The 18,448-nt window shown below is 42.0% G+C and overlaps 1 protein-coding gene across 2 annotated transcripts in view; it reads left to right on the top strand.

The window, feature by feature from the left end:
• The first annotated feature begins 273 nt into the window (after positions 1–273).
• The window catches only part of LOC122985721 (rabphilin-3A-like), a 32,304-nt gene continuing 14,129 nt past the window's right edge, over positions 274–18,448 (top strand). For both annotated transcript variants that reach the window (XR_006404176.1, XM_044356579.1), the window contains exons 1-3: positions 274–3,086; positions 6,790–6,921; positions 16,761–16,863. Coding sequence is in view for 1 of the 2 variants with exons in the window: in XM_044356579.1 (XP_044212514.1) it covers positions 1,861–3,086; positions 6,790–6,921; positions 16,761–16,863 (1,461 nt within the window). In the remaining variant the exon portion in view is untranslated. The remainder of the gene's footprint in view (positions 3,087–6,789; positions 6,922–16,760; positions 16,864–18,448) is intronic.

The raw sequence follows: 18,448 nt of genomic DNA, 5'->3' as shown, positions 1-18,448 counted from the left end.
TCACACACTCTACTGATCTGTCTCACCTCCTTGGCCATGTGGTTGCTCAATCTATTTTCCTGTGTGTGTGTGTTGTGTCTGTCTTTCTCACACTCTTTGGTCTTTTTCTCCTCTGCCTATCGTTACTCTCCCTCTCTACGCCCTCTGTCTGCTGTGGTACCTCCCCACTCTGTCTCACTCTCTGTTAGTGGGGCAGTGTCAGGGGGTCAGAAGGGGGCAGCAACTGGGCATGGGGATGATGGGGGGGGGGCCTTATCGCAGCGACAGCGTGAAGAGCATGATGACAGAGGGAGCGAAGGCCGGGAGGTGGCAGACCGTCCAGGGCCACATGCAGTCTGGAGGACTGAGACCCAGCAAGTGAGTTCAGAACTGGGCAGAAAAAACGCGAACATTTCAGTCATGGTGCAGCAGAATAAACATGTCAATACTATGCAAATATACGTTTTTACCTCAGCAGCAGCTATTATTAGATGAATGAATCAGTTCTGAGTAGAAACAGGAAGGTAGGTGAAGTTCAGCAGGAAGGAAAGTGCAGCTTGGGGTGTCAAGGTGAGCTTGTGGGCACATATCAAGGTGTTAGCTCTGGGGAAATGTGAACTCTCGTCATCATGAGAAGATAACAATAGCTGCCCGAGCTGTATCACACTGACTCAAACCGTCAGCTGACACAGCCGGCCCACCTTCACAGTAGAGTCTACTGTATGAATCTGCACAAAAATATGATTTATTTATGTGAGGAACTGCATCGCCTGCAAGTGTGTCTTTCCAAACTCCAACACAGAAATAGTCTCATTTTCACACACACTGACTGAAATAATGCGTCACGCCCTGCCGGCCCTCCTTTTAATTAAGATTTAGGCTGAAATGTGAACTGCATGTTGGTCTCCGACTGCATGTATCTCATAGCCATGACGTATGACATGATTTAGGGTCTATATTCAGAGCGTTGTAAATGAGGCAGTTAATTTTCGGTTCTTCATTTTTTTTCGCACCTTCCTTTGGCACCTCGTGCCTGTGATTTCTTCCTCCACAACACATTTACGCTCATCACTACCTCACTCCTCAGTCCCTCCTTCTCTCCTCTTCTCATCTTTCTTTTTGCCCCCTGTCTATAATTGGATTCTATTTTCAGGCTGCTATAAGTGTCTGTGTCTCTTGTGTTTGTGTCTCGCACCCCATTTTCTGTCTCTCCTCCATCGTCACCCTCTGCTCTTATCGCTCCCATCGCTCTCTCCATCTTTCTGTCGCTGTGTAAAGCCACTCCTCATATTCTCCTTTTCTACTGTGTTTGCCCATGAAATATTTCGTTTCTGCAAAACCCTCAAATACCCTTTTTTATCTTTTTTTTTGTGACAGTTAAATATGATTGATAGCACGCTAAAAGCCTCATGCAAAATTGTGTTAGATGAAGTAATGCAAAACGGAGTAAACTGCACGTAACTGATGTGAAAAGCTCTCTCATGACCTAATTCTGGTAGTCTGGGTTACACAGCGATCTGAGAGAGAAGAGGATATATTTAGTGAGTGGAAAAATATAAAAGAGATTATGCAAGATTCTGTAAGGCTCACAAAACACAGAAATGATGTAAGAATAAGTAAGTAATAACGTGTCACACACCTTTATGTAGATGTGACTACTAAAACATTTTTAAGAAAGGCAATGAGCCAATTAAACCGCATTTATCAAGGGGAGGAGTGGAAAATGAGAGGCTGACAGAGGGAGGGAGTCATACTGTAGGACTTGGTTGGCTGTTGGGATGTCTCTGGAGGTACAGCATGTATTTAAAAGACGAAAAAGACTTAGAGAGAAAGAAGGAGAGGCTATCAGAGATGGAAAAAGTTGACTGAGGAATAGAGGAAATGGGGATCTCTCATCAGACCAAAAAACCCTTATCAGGAAGGCCTGGAAGCTGCAAAACCACGACGCACACGCCTCGACGCGGTCACGTGGCACAGAACCGCTCCACACCCGTGCGGACAGTGCACATTCGACCGCTGCCCACTCGAAACGCACCCTCATGCAAACAGCACGCTCAGACCGCGCAGACACGCAAGGTGCATGCACATCTGACGCAGACGCACAGGGCAAGCTCACAGTTGGCACACTGCTGCCCGCCGCCGCCCTATGAGCAGTACACAGCACACAGCGATCACTCAGGCTGCACCTTCTACTGCTATTTCTGCTACTGCTGTTACTGCTGCTGCCTCACGTTGCTCTCTTTCTCTCTCCTCCTCCTCTTGTCTCCACCTCCCCACGCTCCTCCCTCTGAATCCTTCTCCACTTTGTCGTCAAATACCACCCTTCCTCCTTCCTCCTCCTCCTCCCCCTCACGATCATCAACTTCCTGTTTGGATGAACTTTCCTGTCTCTATCCTGATGTCAACCTGACTTCTTCTGATGTGTCTTCCTACTGCCCTGTGCCACCTTGTGTCATCTCTGATGATTCTTTCCCTCTCTTCTACGTCTCATCTCCTGACCTCACTACTTCTGACCAACTCACCTCCTCTTGCCACGGCTCCTCTTCTACATCTACTGTGTCTTCTTCTTCCTCTTCTTCTTCTTCTTCTTCTTCCTCTTCTGACCCCCTTTCCCCTCTCCACCATCCTGTCCTCTGCCGGCCGTGGCCTTCTTCGCGCTCTCTTTCCTCCCTGCTCCTCTGCCCTCCTAGCTTTGGGGATCCAGTCTTATCCTATGCATCCACTTTGGAGCACATCCCCTCTGGGCCGGCCCGGCCTAGGACACTGCTGCGCCAGCAGAGCCTCCAGCAGCCCCTCATCCACCCATCAGGCCCTGGTCTCGGCCATCCCCCCACAACATCCCAGAGTTTGGGACAATTACACACGGCACCTGGACAGCCTGGGGGAGGTGGGGGTGCTGGGAAAGGAGAGGGAGGTGGCAGCGGTGGTGAGGGTGGGGGTGCAGGTACACGAGGTGGTCCCCGGGGTGCACGGGGCAGCCCAGCAGGAGCAGGTGCCTCTCGCTATAGGGGAGGTGGAGCAGGAGGGCGCTCACGTGCCAGTCCTGGCAGCTGGGATTACATGATGGATCAGATCCGGAATCGTGGCCTGGACGTCAAGTCCTTCCTGTGAGTCTCCACCACTCTTCATTTGAATGTTTGTGGAGTCATTTGTAGAGTTGCCTGCTTAGACCTCTGTTTCTATCTGTGTCTTAGTATGCTTGCATAGGTCTTTTATACATTAGTTTAAGGTATCTCTTTGTTTTCATCTGCAATGCTTAATTTCTCAGAATCAAATTGTTTATGATGTGCAGTACATATGTTTAATTACTAACTATTCTGTCTTTACTTTTACCTTTGTCAATTACTGTTCCATGTCTCTTCTTTGGGTGGTTTTCTTTCAGTTTGTATCTGATATCCAGGGAAGGATATTACTTCTGTCAGAGTGCTTGTGTGCATACATATATATTGTATGTGTGTATAATGTAGGCGTGTGTGTGTGTTTATGGTTCATGGCTGTATGAGAAAGTTTAGACATTGTTTGCACAATAACTTCTAGTTGCAAGTTAATATTTATAATTTAATGTTATATACAGTTACAAAGGCAATTAAGTCCAAGTTAATGCTAATCATGCTAATTCTGATGATGAAGTTGAAAGTACATGAGCCACAGGTTGGCATATTTGGAAAAATCTATAATATAAATGTTAATGGGGTAGAGTTTTAAATGTAAATAAGCTGTTGTCTTTTATCTCTAAGCCTTGTGTAGGAGATGGATTAACATCTCATTTTATCAAGACACTGTAGGTCACTCACTGATATTAACAAGAATAGATTTTGTTTATTAGATTTTGTACATCTGGTTACCTCATATATTTTATGATCATTTAAATCTCAACCGAAACCGAATGTTTAATGAATCAATACATCATGAGCAATGATCATTTTCCACATTTGTTCACATGGATGAACAGAGCTGATGAGTCGAAATGAGTGAGTTGAGATCTGTTAAAAAATAAATTCTCTCCTAATTTTAAAACGAATTACATCATGTGCATGAGAAATGGCAGGGAAGTTGCGACATATTGTAGGCTATTTCCATCCCATTCTGTGATAAATTGTTCAATGTTTACGGTGTATGCTCTGCTAAACAGTAACATCTGTTTGGATGGCATTCAGCCTGTCCTCTGCAATTGTCTTTACAGGACAGAGCCAGTGGTGCTAGTTCATTAAATGCATGAGATGGTGGCATGAAAAGTCACAATATATTTTATATTCACACCATCCCATTCAATTACATGATGTTATTTCGGAGCCATCCTTTGGAATGACTGTTAAATATCCTGCTTAGGAGACAAACTAGTAAGCCTAATCCATATTTCATGAGTATTTGCAGCTAAAATGGCACCTCTTTTTTCTGGTGTCACTGTAACTTTTACGCTAGTAGTAACTGTGTGTCTGTTTTGCTGCTAGCCTGCTGACATGTGTGTCACCGTGTGTACATCACACAGTCCACGTGTCACTGCACATCAGTATAAGAACAGGGGTTAAGCAGCTGTGTGTAGATTTGTGTTAACCCTGAAGCATTGATCTTGTGTCACCAGCACCATTACTTCTACGACATATTGTTACTTCAGGCCAGAAGAGGAGGGCGGGAGGGGGGAGGTGATGAAGGGATGAGGAAGGACACTGCCAAGGTACAACATGTGTTTAATGTCCATTTACACTGAATCTATTTTTACACCATTAGCTTTTCTTTTTTATGTGCGTTAGAGCTTCTCTGGGCATTTGAGCACGACACAGCTGAACTAATGCCACTGGCTAACTGAACATTAGCAATGTAGCACATGCAACCCACCAAGGTCATCGAGAATATTGCCCATAATAGTCAACTGTAGCACTCATCATTGTAAATGTGAAATTGAGGTCATTGTTGTTGTATTTCCTTCCCTGCAACAGCAACATCTCATATGATTTATGACAGAGCGGTGCAGTAATAGACATGACCCATTGTTCAAGCCAGTATATTTCAATCTTGGCCAGATTCCCTATCTGGGTGAATCATTGCTGAGTGAATGTGTTGATGTCATTGACACAGATATCTAGCCTTTGAAACCATTTGACCAAATGGATCTCTTTGAAGATTGGTCTTCATGCTTTTTGGCTTAAAATCAATAATTTATCCTGATGTCGTTAATGTCTGTTCCCTCTCTCGCCTCCATTTCAGTAATGTTCAGCACATTGATTGAAGTGTTTGACCAATATTCTTGAGTGTAAATGTCCATACTTAACAGGTGATGGGAGAAGAGGGATCCAATAACCATTATACTTATAATATCAATACAAGCACTATAACATTATGTATTATAGACAGTGATTCCCAACCAGAGGTACTTCAGCAGTTGCGAGAGGGAAAGATTGTGGAGTAGCGCAATTAATTTGAAAAAAATAGAAATTACAATTAGATTAAAAAAAACAGAATCCATACATTCAGTTAGCTGCAACGCCTGAACACCACATGTTGCAATTGACTGTGTGAAAACTAGATAGCAAACAAGCAGAGAAGATGAAACAGTAAATGGATAAAATATTGAAATAGTTAGCTAAAAGTAATGGATTAAAGGTTGAAATGTCCCACCTAAACATTGACAGTTCAATTGTTTGAGAGGAAAAATATAATAATAAAATATACTTTTATATAATTAACTTAAAGGGCTATGAGGTTGTGTTAGACACTATAGATGTACAAAAGGGAGACTATTAAACAGGGCTTTGTGATGCTGCAAGAAGAGCTTTCAGTGGTGTATAAGAAAGATGAAATTGTGAAGTTCAGGGTGATATCTTTCCACAAGCTGTCAGGATCATATTTTCTTAGCTGAGGTATTGTAACGGCGTCAGGGGCTTAAGCTATAGAACCGTGGGTGTGTGTGACAGGAAGGAGGGAGTGATGAGGAAGCAGAGAATTAAGAGTAGAGGGATAGGGATGAGGGGGAAAGGGGAGGATTTGAAGAGGGAACCGTAGCAGAATAGAGACGACGAAATGAGAAGAGTGCAACACGGAGAGTGAGAGAGCAGTGACCCAGAAAACGGTGACACACAGCGAGCACCTCAAGATACTGTGTCACTCAAATAGAAACAATTAGTCCAGATCTTCTTAATGAGGCTTAATTAAATCTTAACTCTGGAGAAAGACGACAGGCATGTTCGATGGGAAAGGTGAGTCTGGAGGGAAAGCAGAAGGCAGGTTAAATAACTAGATAAATTACTGCGTGTGGGTGGAGTGTTTGGTGAGTGTGTGTGTGTGTGTGCATACAGGCTCGTACATACCTTTCACATGTGTGGAAGCTGGTGTGCAAGCTGCTGAATATCACATCCATTAACAGTCATTAACTAATCACCAGCAGTTCCCTTTCATTATTTGTTGTCTGCGTGATGTGAACACAGCCTGCACCTGTTGTCAGCACCACTTCATTAAAATCATTATATTATTATTAACTTGGCCTTTCAGTGTAAGGTTTCTCTATAATATCCTTCCCTGGACAAAGTGTTTACTGCTGGGGTGTTACGTGGTGTTTTCCCTTTATGACAATTTTCTCTGTTGACTGCTTCCTCTGTTTACTCTCATATGATACTGTCCCGCCCGCCGCCTCTTTGCTTCCTGTCCTCGCTATCACCTTAAATGACCTCTCTTTTCTTCTCTCCCCCCTGCACCACACCTTCTTTATGTTCGATTTCCCCCCTATCATTTGCATCTGTTCTCTTTTCTTGCCTCTCTCTCTCTTTCCATCTGTTTCTATCTTTTATCGTATTTTTATGTTTTATGGGGAGCCAGTGAAGGGAAGATGGTGGTCCTGGCTTTGGCCATTGGTGTGGCTGAGCAAGATGACTTTGCCAATATCCCTGACCTGCAGGAAACAGCGCAGGCAGCACCACCATCCAATCAGGAGCCCCCTCCTGAGAAGAGGTACCGGATAACATATGAGAGTGCTTGTTGTGCGGTGAGAGAGAATGAGGTGCAAATGAGAGGATGTGAAGGATATAATATCGAAGAAAAACATGAGATGATTTCAGCATCTAGGTAGAGGAGAGTAGTTTTGTTTTGTAGTGTTTTCAGTGAGTCACTGCACTTAACTGCATAGTGCTACAGACCTCTACCTGAAATAGCACCAGAGCTCTAAACTCTTATATATTACAGAAATAAAAATGAGAGCTGACTACACTACCAAATGTAGAAAAAATGCCCATGATGCTGAAATGAGTTAAGATATAAAGCAATTTAGATGTTAGATGTAAAGCCGTAATGAGCTCATAAATCACAGCAGTGAGATGCTCAGTTGCACCTACTGGTGCTTCAGTCCGTTTTTTATGCTTTTAGGGGTAAATTTTCAGCCAATCGAATAAAACAGTGTTTTCACAAGCCAGTGGTCTCTTTTTTCTGACCATGATAATTATCTTCCGTATTGCAATGACATTCTCCTCCACCATTTTCATCTCTATTTGTTTGTATTTCACTCCTGCCTTACAGAGACCTCCCATTGGTAATTGTCGTTTTTCCTTTTGAATTTTCATGCTTTTATTATCCCAGTCCTTTCTACTCGTGTGTTCTTTTTTTTCCCTCCTGCTCATTAGCTTCCTTCAATCACCCTCTGCTGCTCTGAGAGTTCTGTCTCTGTAGCTCCACCAAGGGCCCAGAGAGCCTCCTCATTATTCCACAACATGTTAGTCACTTACATAAACATGCTGCTAAAAATAAACCTTTTCCTTGCCAGCCACCTTACACCCTAGAAGCCAAAATATTTCCACCAATCCATAAGGATGCACCCCTCATACTCACATCTCCCTATTTCCAAAAGCAATTGGTTTTGCATTCTGTTTAGGAATTGGAGCTTTTTTTTTTTTTTTTGTGGAACACTTTGACAAACAAGCACAGTGGCAGTGCCATGTGAAACAAACAGCTCAAACCGCACTGTGCTCGTGTTGTTCAATTCAGCCATGGATGGCAGTTGTGATTATTTGCGCCAGTGTGTAACACAACAGAGCCAGAGTGAAATTCTGTGTTTGGTCCAGCCCAAGGCAGATGTGACACACTAGATTTCCTCTGCAGTCCAATTAGGCCGTTTTAACCTCACTTTGATTCTGTGACAAATTGGAGACAATTTGCAGATACATAATAAGACACACACCTTAAAATAAAATGGCAGGGGAGGGTGAACAAATTCTGATTTACTCGTCACACCAATTATTCCTCATTCACAAGTGTTTCATCAATTTGACGCATGATTTAAAACCGGAGCTCTATTACAATGCAGATGGTAACAGTTTTTTCTTATCGTGCATGCACAGCTGCATTATGAGGCTGAACATGCGGGCTGTCCAACTGGAGACATTTTAGTTTCACATATATGTTGAACATTAAATTTTAATCAAAGAGCATCTCAAGCAGGGTTGCTTATGTCTTCAGCACAATGGCAGTTGTTCTCCCCTGAACTAATAAGCAACTTTATTTATCATACAAAATGTGCCTCTACAGCTATGCTAAGTCAACAACAAAGTGAACTTTATTTGACTCCTGGTTTGTCGCCTCATTTTATTCTCCTTCCCCCAAGCATCATGTGGCCTTTTCCCTAAGTCAGCACAGCACTGCATAGAGGTACAAACAAGCATGAAAGTATTCCGAGTAAGAATGTTGCTTTTGTGAACATCAAAACTATCTCTATTGTTCAGGATTAGTGTGAAAGTCGTAGGGCCACCGAGGAGTGCAATTTTCTGTGTAATTTGCTGTGCACATTACATCTGGCTTTTCCAGCTTCTGTGTTCACCTGGAAACCTCCTTAAATGACTTGTGAAATCAACTAATAGACTAAACAGCAAGCAGGAACCGCAGGCTGCTCGGTCCAGCATGCGGCCAGGAGGACTCACCTCGATTAACGGTGATTGAGTGCATTGTGGTATTTTCAAGATTAACCTGAGGTTCATTTAATTTCTTTCAGTCAAAACAGAATGACTGGCAGCTTATAGTCTGTGAACAATAGAGAAGTTGGAGGTAAAAAAAAACAAAACATTGAACTATAATGAAAGCTTTTTGATGTCTCAGCCCTTTAGTGAGCTCCTGTCTATCCCCGTCCTCTGCTGTAAACTAATTCCACTTGAGCCACTTATTGTTTTGTTTGTTTCATGATAAATGACAATCTCAAATGTATAATGAATGATTTAGCCACACTTTAATTGGTTGCTAAATTTAGAGGCTCAAATAAACGTCATAAATCTACAGTGTATTAGAAATGCAAGGTGTAAGCTTGCTGGGAGTTTATCATTCCCCGTGGTGTTAGTGCTGACTTCACAGATGTCTGACCATGATTTAATCAATCAAGCTCCTGGCATATTGCTCACTCTAAACGGGGCTCTTGAGCCTGCCTCGAGCCGGAGACAAAGCTGCACTTTCATTCTTCCCTCGCCCTCCACACCCCCCATGTATAGCTATATCATCGCAGTCTGTGTATTTACATCAAACATGTCCTTCATGTGCCCATCACTCATCTCCATATCTGCATCCCTTATGTTATACCTCATTAATTTATTAAACATAATTGAACATATGAGCAACATATCACTGGCAAATTATTTGAACCAAACATTAAGCGTCTGAAGCTAATGTGAATAGGTCATGTGACTCTCAAACGCTAACATCATCAGTGCTCACATCAAAGTGAAATCTCTCCACTCGTGATGAATAGCAAAGAGCTCTACACAAGAGATGCTGTATAGTATGTGGTGTTCTGCATTAGTGAAGCAGCCAGCAGTGGAAACTGTACTTAAGTGCAATTTTAGGTACTTGTACTTTAGATCACTATTTCCACTGTATGAAACATTAAACCTTAATCCATTGCAGTGATTTCCAGCCTTTTTGTCTTGGTCCCCTCACACACACAAAAAACAGTGTTGATTTGGGGCCCCTTATCATGAGTTGTTAGCAGTTCCACCAAATATTGATTTCCACTCTAACCTTCTTAAATGGTTTCATTTAAATAAGTGTTGTTTGAAGCCCAAATAGGTAAAATTATCCAATACTTCACAAAAATATCTATGATATATCTATCACACGTAGATTCATCAGCATTAACAATCTAATAATAATGTAATTTACTTCTACTTTGATAATTTAAGTACATTTTGCTGATAATATTTCTGTATTTTAACTTAAAGATAACTTCTAAACATAAAAATATATAAAAAATCTCAATTACCTCATTAGAATCTTTAAAATGACACACGTTAAACTCCAATTTAAGACGAGCACTTAAGAAACTTTCACCCCTCAGCAGATGAATGTGAAAACAGCCTTTTAGTCAAACTCTGCATGTTCATCATTCTGCACAGTGAAGCTCAAACATCCTAGTGAAATTAAAATGAGCAAACACATATTTGAGTGGAAGAGGACTTAAAGTAGGAGTTTTAATTCAGGACTGTTACTTAAAATGGAGTATTTTTACATTATTATACTGTATTAATACATTTAATGAGTGGAGTAGAGTGCTTCTTCCACCACTGGAAACAGCAATACTCCTGGTTTTGCACTACAGTTAGCTAAAGAATATCAGTCATGGGAACATGTATGTAAAGTACTTAAGGGACAAACAACAACAGAGAGGCTTTTCATTTACCCTTCAGCAGTGTGTTAATGCGTCATTGTTGCTCGGCCATAGTTGAAGGCAAGCCATTCAAACACACTTCTATCCCCACTGGCCATGAGAAGGTGTTATAGTGCGTGATAGTCATTATGCTCCTTCACTGACCTTGCGTGTGCAATCTATGAGATAGAGGTGTTGTGCGTGACCATTTATTTACGAAGTGAGGCAGGGGCAGACTGACAGTACGAACTGAACCATCCTTGGTGGAAGTGATAGAGACTTTCAAACCAAGGTAACACATTTTCAGGAGAGAGAGAGAGCAGAGAGGGAGGGGATGTTGCACGATGAAATAGCAGAGGAACTCCGTCGGATTACAAAATTGTCTGTTGATTTGATTCTGGGGCCACACATGCTAAGATGTTTATATCCCGGGGATCCATAGGTTGTGGAGCTTAGAAAGCTTAATTAGGATGTTAGAGTGGCTCGTTAATGCCTCATTGATCTTCACTCATACAATTCTGTCGCGATTCAGTGAACCTATACTGTAGGTTCTCCTCCAGTGTTGCTATAAAGAGAAGCCATGAATCCCCGAGAGCTTTGAATCTAGATCTCTCTCTGAGCGGCAAGTGAACGGCCCAATGAGGACGGAGGCTCGGGACAGAAGAGGCGGGATGTATACTTGTGCCACATTAACATTCAATCCACTTGCCTGTGGTCCTTCAATTATTCATCCATGCATGTTACATCATTTTGTGTAAGCCAGTGGAGTTGTTTCTTGTTTTAGAATACATCTTGCAGATATTTATAGATATAGATGTATGTTTCTCTGCCTCAAAGAAGTAATGCGCTCAGTGAGATTCTCTGAGAGTCTGTTAATTGCCAACTGGGCTATATTGTGTCATAATTTATGAGCTTATTACATTGCTTAACTTGACATGAAAGGCAAAGACAAACAGCGGATGGCGGTTATGACCTTTTACCTAAATCAATATAAATGTGTGTTTATTTAACATGTGTTTGAGCTCTAACCACATTAGTCTGAGTAGGAGGAGTTTATCCTTTATGTGGTGGAGGATGGTGCATTTAGGCTATAGCACGTAATGCTAGGTCGTCCTGAGGTCATGTACATGTATAGAGAGTACCGTATACATTTTTAGTGGTCGTGTAGGGTCTTGTTTTTTCAGACAATAGAAGAAACCTCCTGTTACAATGCTTCCAGATAATATAATCTATGTGTGTTTGTACATAAACATGTAAACTGATTATGTTATGCTCTGCTAGTCTGACACAGTGCTCCTCCTGTGACAGGGGCTTTACAGGCCCGACTAATCAGCAGAGTCTTCAGGGGGCCTGGTTAAGACTGTCCCCGAGGCTTTGGCTCCCTGTGGCCACCGTGCTCATCCACATCATCACAGGGGGAATGCGGAGATGCATTCAGTTACATGCTAAAAGAGGGGGAGAAGTAAGGCGGAAAAAAAAGTCACAAAGAGAGAGGAGGTAGGGGGGTGTATTCATACATCCATCCATCCATATGTCAGGGGAGGATGAGAGAAAATTCAGAGTGCAAATCCATCTTCCTTCCAAGAGAGCAATAGGGGGGAGTACTTATTGCATTCTGCACATCCATGCGTTATGCGGGGCTGAAGCCAGCACTCTAGCCAGCAGGTACATCCTGGTACAAATGCTCATCTCATACATCCACATAGATGGATGGCGTTTGGGGAGACAAGCTATTAGGAGCATTAACCTGGGACTCCTGTGTCCTGCCTCAGAACAGGTGGCACATCTGCAGCAGCCTCCACCTCAGAGGCAATCTATGAATTTAATCGGGATCCAAAACATTTGGTAGGCTCGTGTTTGCAAATTTTAATGGACTTTTAAAATGTTTTGATGATTTCATATCGCTGAAATTGCCTTGAATATGTTTGTTAGTTTAATTGAGCTCTGAGACATGAATGCTAAATTGCAGAGTATTGGGAGGCCATAAAGGGAGGGAGGTAGGGCTCTGAATGGTTATAGATATGGTAAACACTAAGCTCATCTTTGGATTTGAAACTAATCATGTTTGCAATGCTCACAGTGTCTTTCAATATTTCAGAAGGCAACCATACAGGTTAAAAAACATCTGAAATACGGCTTCTAATAAAAGTAAAATAGACATAAAACAGTGTTTTAAAAAATCAGGACCAACATTTGGCACCATCTGAATCACTCTGTGGTTTTTCTATTTCCATTTGGAGTTCAGTGAAAGAAGCAGACACACAGAAGGCAGTATTTAGCACCTCCCTTGTTGCTTCTTCCTGAAATGGGATTTCAGTAAATGATGCTATTTTAGACTCATTTCCAGTTCCAACACGCAGGAAGTAATTAGTTAACAGTGAAAGCATCCATATTTATATATATATCGCTGCAGAATTTTTTTGGTCGTAGCCTGAGAAGTGAAGCAGCAGGGACGACTGGCTGACTCCAGTGTGAATGTACATGTGTTTCATGTGGATGATGAGTTATGTAAGCAGCGTCGTGCTTCGGCGCTGTGGTTCTGACTGTGTATGATCCTGGGAAGTATGCTGTGGCCCCAGAAGAATGATAGATCTAGTGGGCGGCTATGAAATTGAGCATAGACATTGAAATACATCACTTCATGGTCTCAGGCGAGCGTGCTTGTTTGAGTGTGACATGTTTGCAGAGGGGTGGGGAGTCTGAGTGTCTGAAAAAAAAAAAGGGAGGGGTGGGGGTGGGGGTGCTGGGTTGGGCTTTCTTTCTCGCGTCTCTCTCCAGCCTAGAAGTGGAGTGTCTTTCCCCCCCCTCCCCCCTTCTTCGAGCTGCTGGCCCTCAGTCAGGTAACAAAACAGGATAGTATCACAGGACGGTGAAACCCAAAGTGGCCCTGCCTGCCTCCATATATGTGTTCATGTGAATGTGTGTGTCTGCGAGGCTCTCACCCGTACCTGTCATATATCCTATACCTTATCTTCTTTGTTCTCAGTGTGTTTGCCTGTTTGCTGCACTCCCTTCCAAACACACCCGTCCTTTGTGCCCACTCCCAACAACCTCTTGTCACACACACCCCAAACCCCCATATGTATGGTCTATGTTTCTAGAGCCGTTGCTATGCCAACAGCCCACTTTCTGTGCCTTAGCTGTGGGAGAATTTGATCTGAACTTGAGTCCACTCTGCCTCCCACTGGATACTGTAGACAACTGCAGGCTTCAAAACATCAATTTCCATATCAACCCCCAAGGGGTCAGACAGAAAAAGCATTGGCACCCAAATGTAGCAGTTGTAGTATTACCATCTGCCACAATTAATATTGCTTTTTTAGAGATTAAAAAAAAAAACCTGAAATCAATCTTCATTTGCAATTTATGATACACTGTGCGATCTGGAGGAACTAAGTTATTTCCTGCAACAAATCTGCAGCCCCAGCCGCTTTGTTTAAACAGCCCGGAGGCAGCGCTGGAGCAGTGGACCACCTCAGGTGCTGTAGAGCAGGGCTGGTAGAAAGGCCATTCCCCTGGCTGCACTAGCTCTTACCTGAGAATGCACTGAACCCCTGAATGAAGCATGAAGGAGAATGAATAATTGAAGACGTTCACTCCCCCATCGATAGTTGGGAGGTGGAGGAGGAGGGAGGTGCCTTGCTTTACTTCAAACCGTAAGTCTCTCTCCTTGCTTTAGAGCTTCTTTTTTTTTAAGCTGATCCTCAGATCTTGGTTTAGTGTTGTACCCAGCCTTTTTCCTCTCCTCTCAAACTCGTTGCCTGCAGTTTAGACTCTGTGAAAAAAAAAAAACAGGCCCCTGAAAATGCAATTACCTCCCTTGGCAACTAATACAACTAACACCAATTGATGAATATTCCCTTCCCTTCTCGAAATGGTTAACATCCCTCCTTCCCCCCCGTCTCGCTCTGGTTCCTTTGCTGGTTGAAGTGATTGTCTGTTTGCTTGTCTTGTTTGCTTGCTTTTTCTGTCTGTCTATTTGTCAGTATATTTTCCCCGGTTCTGTCCTTGTCTTCTGCAAAAATGTACACATTATTGCATTCAACATTAAATTTCATCCAAATTTGCGGTTAAGAGTGCCCAACAAAAAGTACAACCACTGAAACATACATTCTCTCAGCGACAGAGAATGCTGGCCAGACAGACAGACTTTCTATGGGCTCCTTGTTTTTTGCCCGTCCAAGGCATTGCCTTCACTCTCTGAGTGACAACTACTTGCATATATTATATATGCACATGTAGCCAATGCCAGCTCGTGCTTTGGCTCCCTTGTCCCCAGTCCACACTTTTAGAGTGTTGCTAAATGGTTGGAAAATCAGGTTAGATTATAAAGTTACAGAAACTTATATAATTTGTAGTTATTAGTTCATTTCTAACAACACCCTCTTTTGTAACACTCTAAATGTGCATTTCCTATGTTCTTACTATTTGTCTCTTTTTGTGTTTTCAATGATATTATGTTTTTTGTGTGGTATATCTACGCCTTATTTCTCTTTCATACTATATCTCATCTATCGTTTATTTTGAGCTCTCCATGTAATGAACAATGGTTCTTGCTCTCTTTTTTCCTGGTGATCAATTGTATTTATTGTCTTTTTCTTTTCTTCTCTGTGCTCTTTTTCTCCCTTTAGCATGTTTGTCCCTTTTGTCTCCTGTTAGAGATATTGTGCGTGCATAGCTCTTTAATTTTGTCTCTTATTCTTTGATACTTATCAGACTGACCAAACTAAGCCTCTCTTGTGTTTCCAGGCTTTCCTTCCTTCATTCCCTATCTTTTCTTGCAGCTCTGTTTTTTCTCTCTAATGTGCTGGTGTTTGTAACAATCTCACTCTCTGTTTGGTTTTGGTTTTCGTAACCTCACTGTTCATGCTATTAATACTTGCTATCTCTTCTTATACAGATAAATAATTTTCAGCTTGCTTTTCTATTTCTCACATTCCTTGTTGAACCTTCTATTTTATCGACAGTCTTTATGATTTTTTTGTCCAGTGTGTGTCTGCAACTTCAGCATCCTCTCTGCTCATTTTGTTCCTGTTTCTCTGTGTTTCTGTTCTTGTTTTTCTTCTCTATTTACTGTTCATTTATTGCCTAACAGTGTTTTGCTGTTCAGTCTCTCCATGTGCCTTGACCAGTCATCTATGGAGTGCTGTGTGTCCAATGTGTCACATTACATTGGTCAGGACTTTTCGCATTTGGCTCTTTTCTTGTTCTATCTTTTCTCATGCTTTCTTTAATCTCATAATATTTATTCTCTTTTAATTTTTTGTCTTCTTTTACTATTTTCTTTTCTGTACACTTTGTGATTTTTCTTGTTTTCATGATGTATGAACATAGAGGTTTTTCTCCCAGAATGTTTGTCCCACTTTAACGTTATGTTTTCAATAATCCTCGTGTGAAGGAACTTAACTTAACATCTATTAACATTTGTACCAAAGTACCAGCTCTGCCATGTGAGATCTCTGCTCTCTCGTTTATGTTTTTATCAATATTTTGTTGTTTTTGATGCAGATTCCTCATAACTGATAGATTTAAACACACAAACACAAACTCTTCAACATCTGTGACATCAGCTGTCCTGTTAAACGTCTGGTCTTCTACATGTTGCTATACATGTCTGTCTACTGTATTTATAGTAACGTCATGTTGCTATACATGTCATTATACACGTGTGTCTCGTTAATGTCTTCAGAGCGAACAAGGGTCTCATGATAATTAATTGGCTTCTATCAAATTAAATTTAGCAGTTCTCTTTTGTGTTCTGTCTGAAAATGTGTTTGTTTACTTAGTGGAGGTAACTTCCTTGTTAGAGATATGGATGTTTGCCACACTGGGCATATGTATAGTCATCTCAGATTCCAAGTTTCATCAAACACAACTCACCGCATCAAATGCCCTCAGTTCTAGCGCCCGCTGTTAATCTGTGAAATCTTTGGCAGATTTTTTTTTGGCTTCGTTCATGATAGCTAGTGAAAGCACAATCGACTTTGAAGTGACATCTATCCAAAGCAAACTTGGACTCAATTGGTTGTTTCAGATAGGCAGTTTTCAAGCGCCAAACAGGTGGAGGTTGGACTCCCCGTGTGCTCAGACATTCTCTCTTTCGAGAGAAGAGTTAGCTTCTCAGTGCATGTCCTCACTGTTTTCCTCCTGGGTCAACCTATGTTTTTGCTTACAGGGGCAACAAGCCAGCTAACAGCCCCAAGGGCCAACCCCCTGATGCTGATGGTCACTCCTCCGTAACTGACCTGGCCAACTCTCTCACTGGAGACATGGTGATGGTAAGACCATCTGTCACCTATGCTGATGCTTTTTGGTCTGTTTCTCGTGGATTCGGCTTCTTGGTCCCATGACAATAACGATTACAGAACAAGAATTATTGATACTTTATGTGCTTGTCATCCTGTTTTGAAAATTATATATTCATTTGGGAAATAAATACATTTTAAAAAGAAGAAGAAGAAGAAGAAATAAACATCAAACATCACAGCACAGTTTCCATTATATATGTCATGTGACAAAACAGTCACATGGAATCTGTTATAATGTCCTCTTCCAATAATGTGGCATATATTTAGGACACAGTTTGATCATTTACAAGGAGAAACAAACATGAACCCTCTGAATTATTAACCTAAGTAAGAGTCTATATTACCTAGCCTGTAAAATGGATATAAAAACGGATAAATAAGAAATTGTCCATATTTCTTAAGCATGCGTTGTTACCAAACAGCCCTATAAACTGGGAGGAATGGTAATATACATACGTTACATAATTGTGTTTGATGTGAAGTCTTGTCTTTGGGGTGGTATGTACCCAATCCACTTACACCAGATATTTGTAAATTTATCTTCTATTCTGAGGACGTATGTCAGTGTCAGTGTGGGAGAACTTAACTGACCTGCACAAAGTCCTGACCTCAACCCAGTCTAACACATTCAGGATGAACTTGGATGCCGTCTGTGGGCCAGATCTTCTCGCCCAACATTAGTGCCCAACCCAACTAATGCTCTTGTGGGTTTATGAGAGAAAATCCCTGCAGTCAGACACAAAACTCTTGTGCAAAGCCTTTTCAGAAGGTTAGAGGCTGTTACAACAGTTGATGAAAATGGTATAATGATGTTCAACAATCACATATGGGTATAAAGCTCAGGTGTCCGCATACTTTTGGCCTTTTAATCTATGAGGTAGGACTAGTGTTGCAGAATCATCGTCCATGCAAATGGCAGGTTGATTTAAAGCTGTATGCGGTTAGAGGAGAGCAATAATAGAAGAAAAAACACAGGCAGTTCCCACAGTAGCAATCAAGCGAGACAAGCCATCCAAGGCGACTCACAGTCTGCATGCAAACCACTCCTCAGGCTAGCCTTTTCAAAGTGTCAGTGAGGCTTTAGCACAAAATGGTCTTATGAGCTGTTGGTTGTCTTATCTCCCTCAAAGTCCTCAAAGGCTCGCTTCTAATCTATGCTATTGTAGGAGAGAGAGAAAAAGAGGCAGAAGGTTGAGCCACAGGGAAAAAAGAAATGACCATAAAGACAGCTGCAAGTGCAGAATGCCAACCTTGAGCTGTGCTTCCCTGGCCGTTCTCTCCATGCCCCTCATGCAACGTCTCTCCTTCTCTCCTACTCCCTCTCCCGCTCTCTCTTTCCCTCTGTCTGTCCGCTGCTTTCTATCAGATAGTGGCCTTTTAGTGCACAGCAGTGATAAAGCAGTCAGAGTGGCTGTGAGAGAGATGGGTGGTCTAAAGCTCCCCTATCTTCAATCTGAGCACCTCCTGCCTCTTAAGAACATTAGTAAGGAAATTAAACTCTCTCAGTCTTCTTAATGTCAGACCAATCTCTGCCTTTGAGCAGCTGCTTGAGTAT

The sequence above is a fragment of the Thunnus albacares genome, chromosome 7 (assembly GCF_914725855.1).
Source record: "Thunnus albacares chromosome 7, fThuAlb1.1, whole genome shotgun sequence".
NCBI classification, from domain to species: domain Eukaryota; kingdom Metazoa; phylum Chordata; class Actinopteri; order Scombriformes; family Scombridae; genus Thunnus; species Thunnus albacares.
This window is presented reverse-complemented; position numbering and strand designations above follow the sequence as displayed.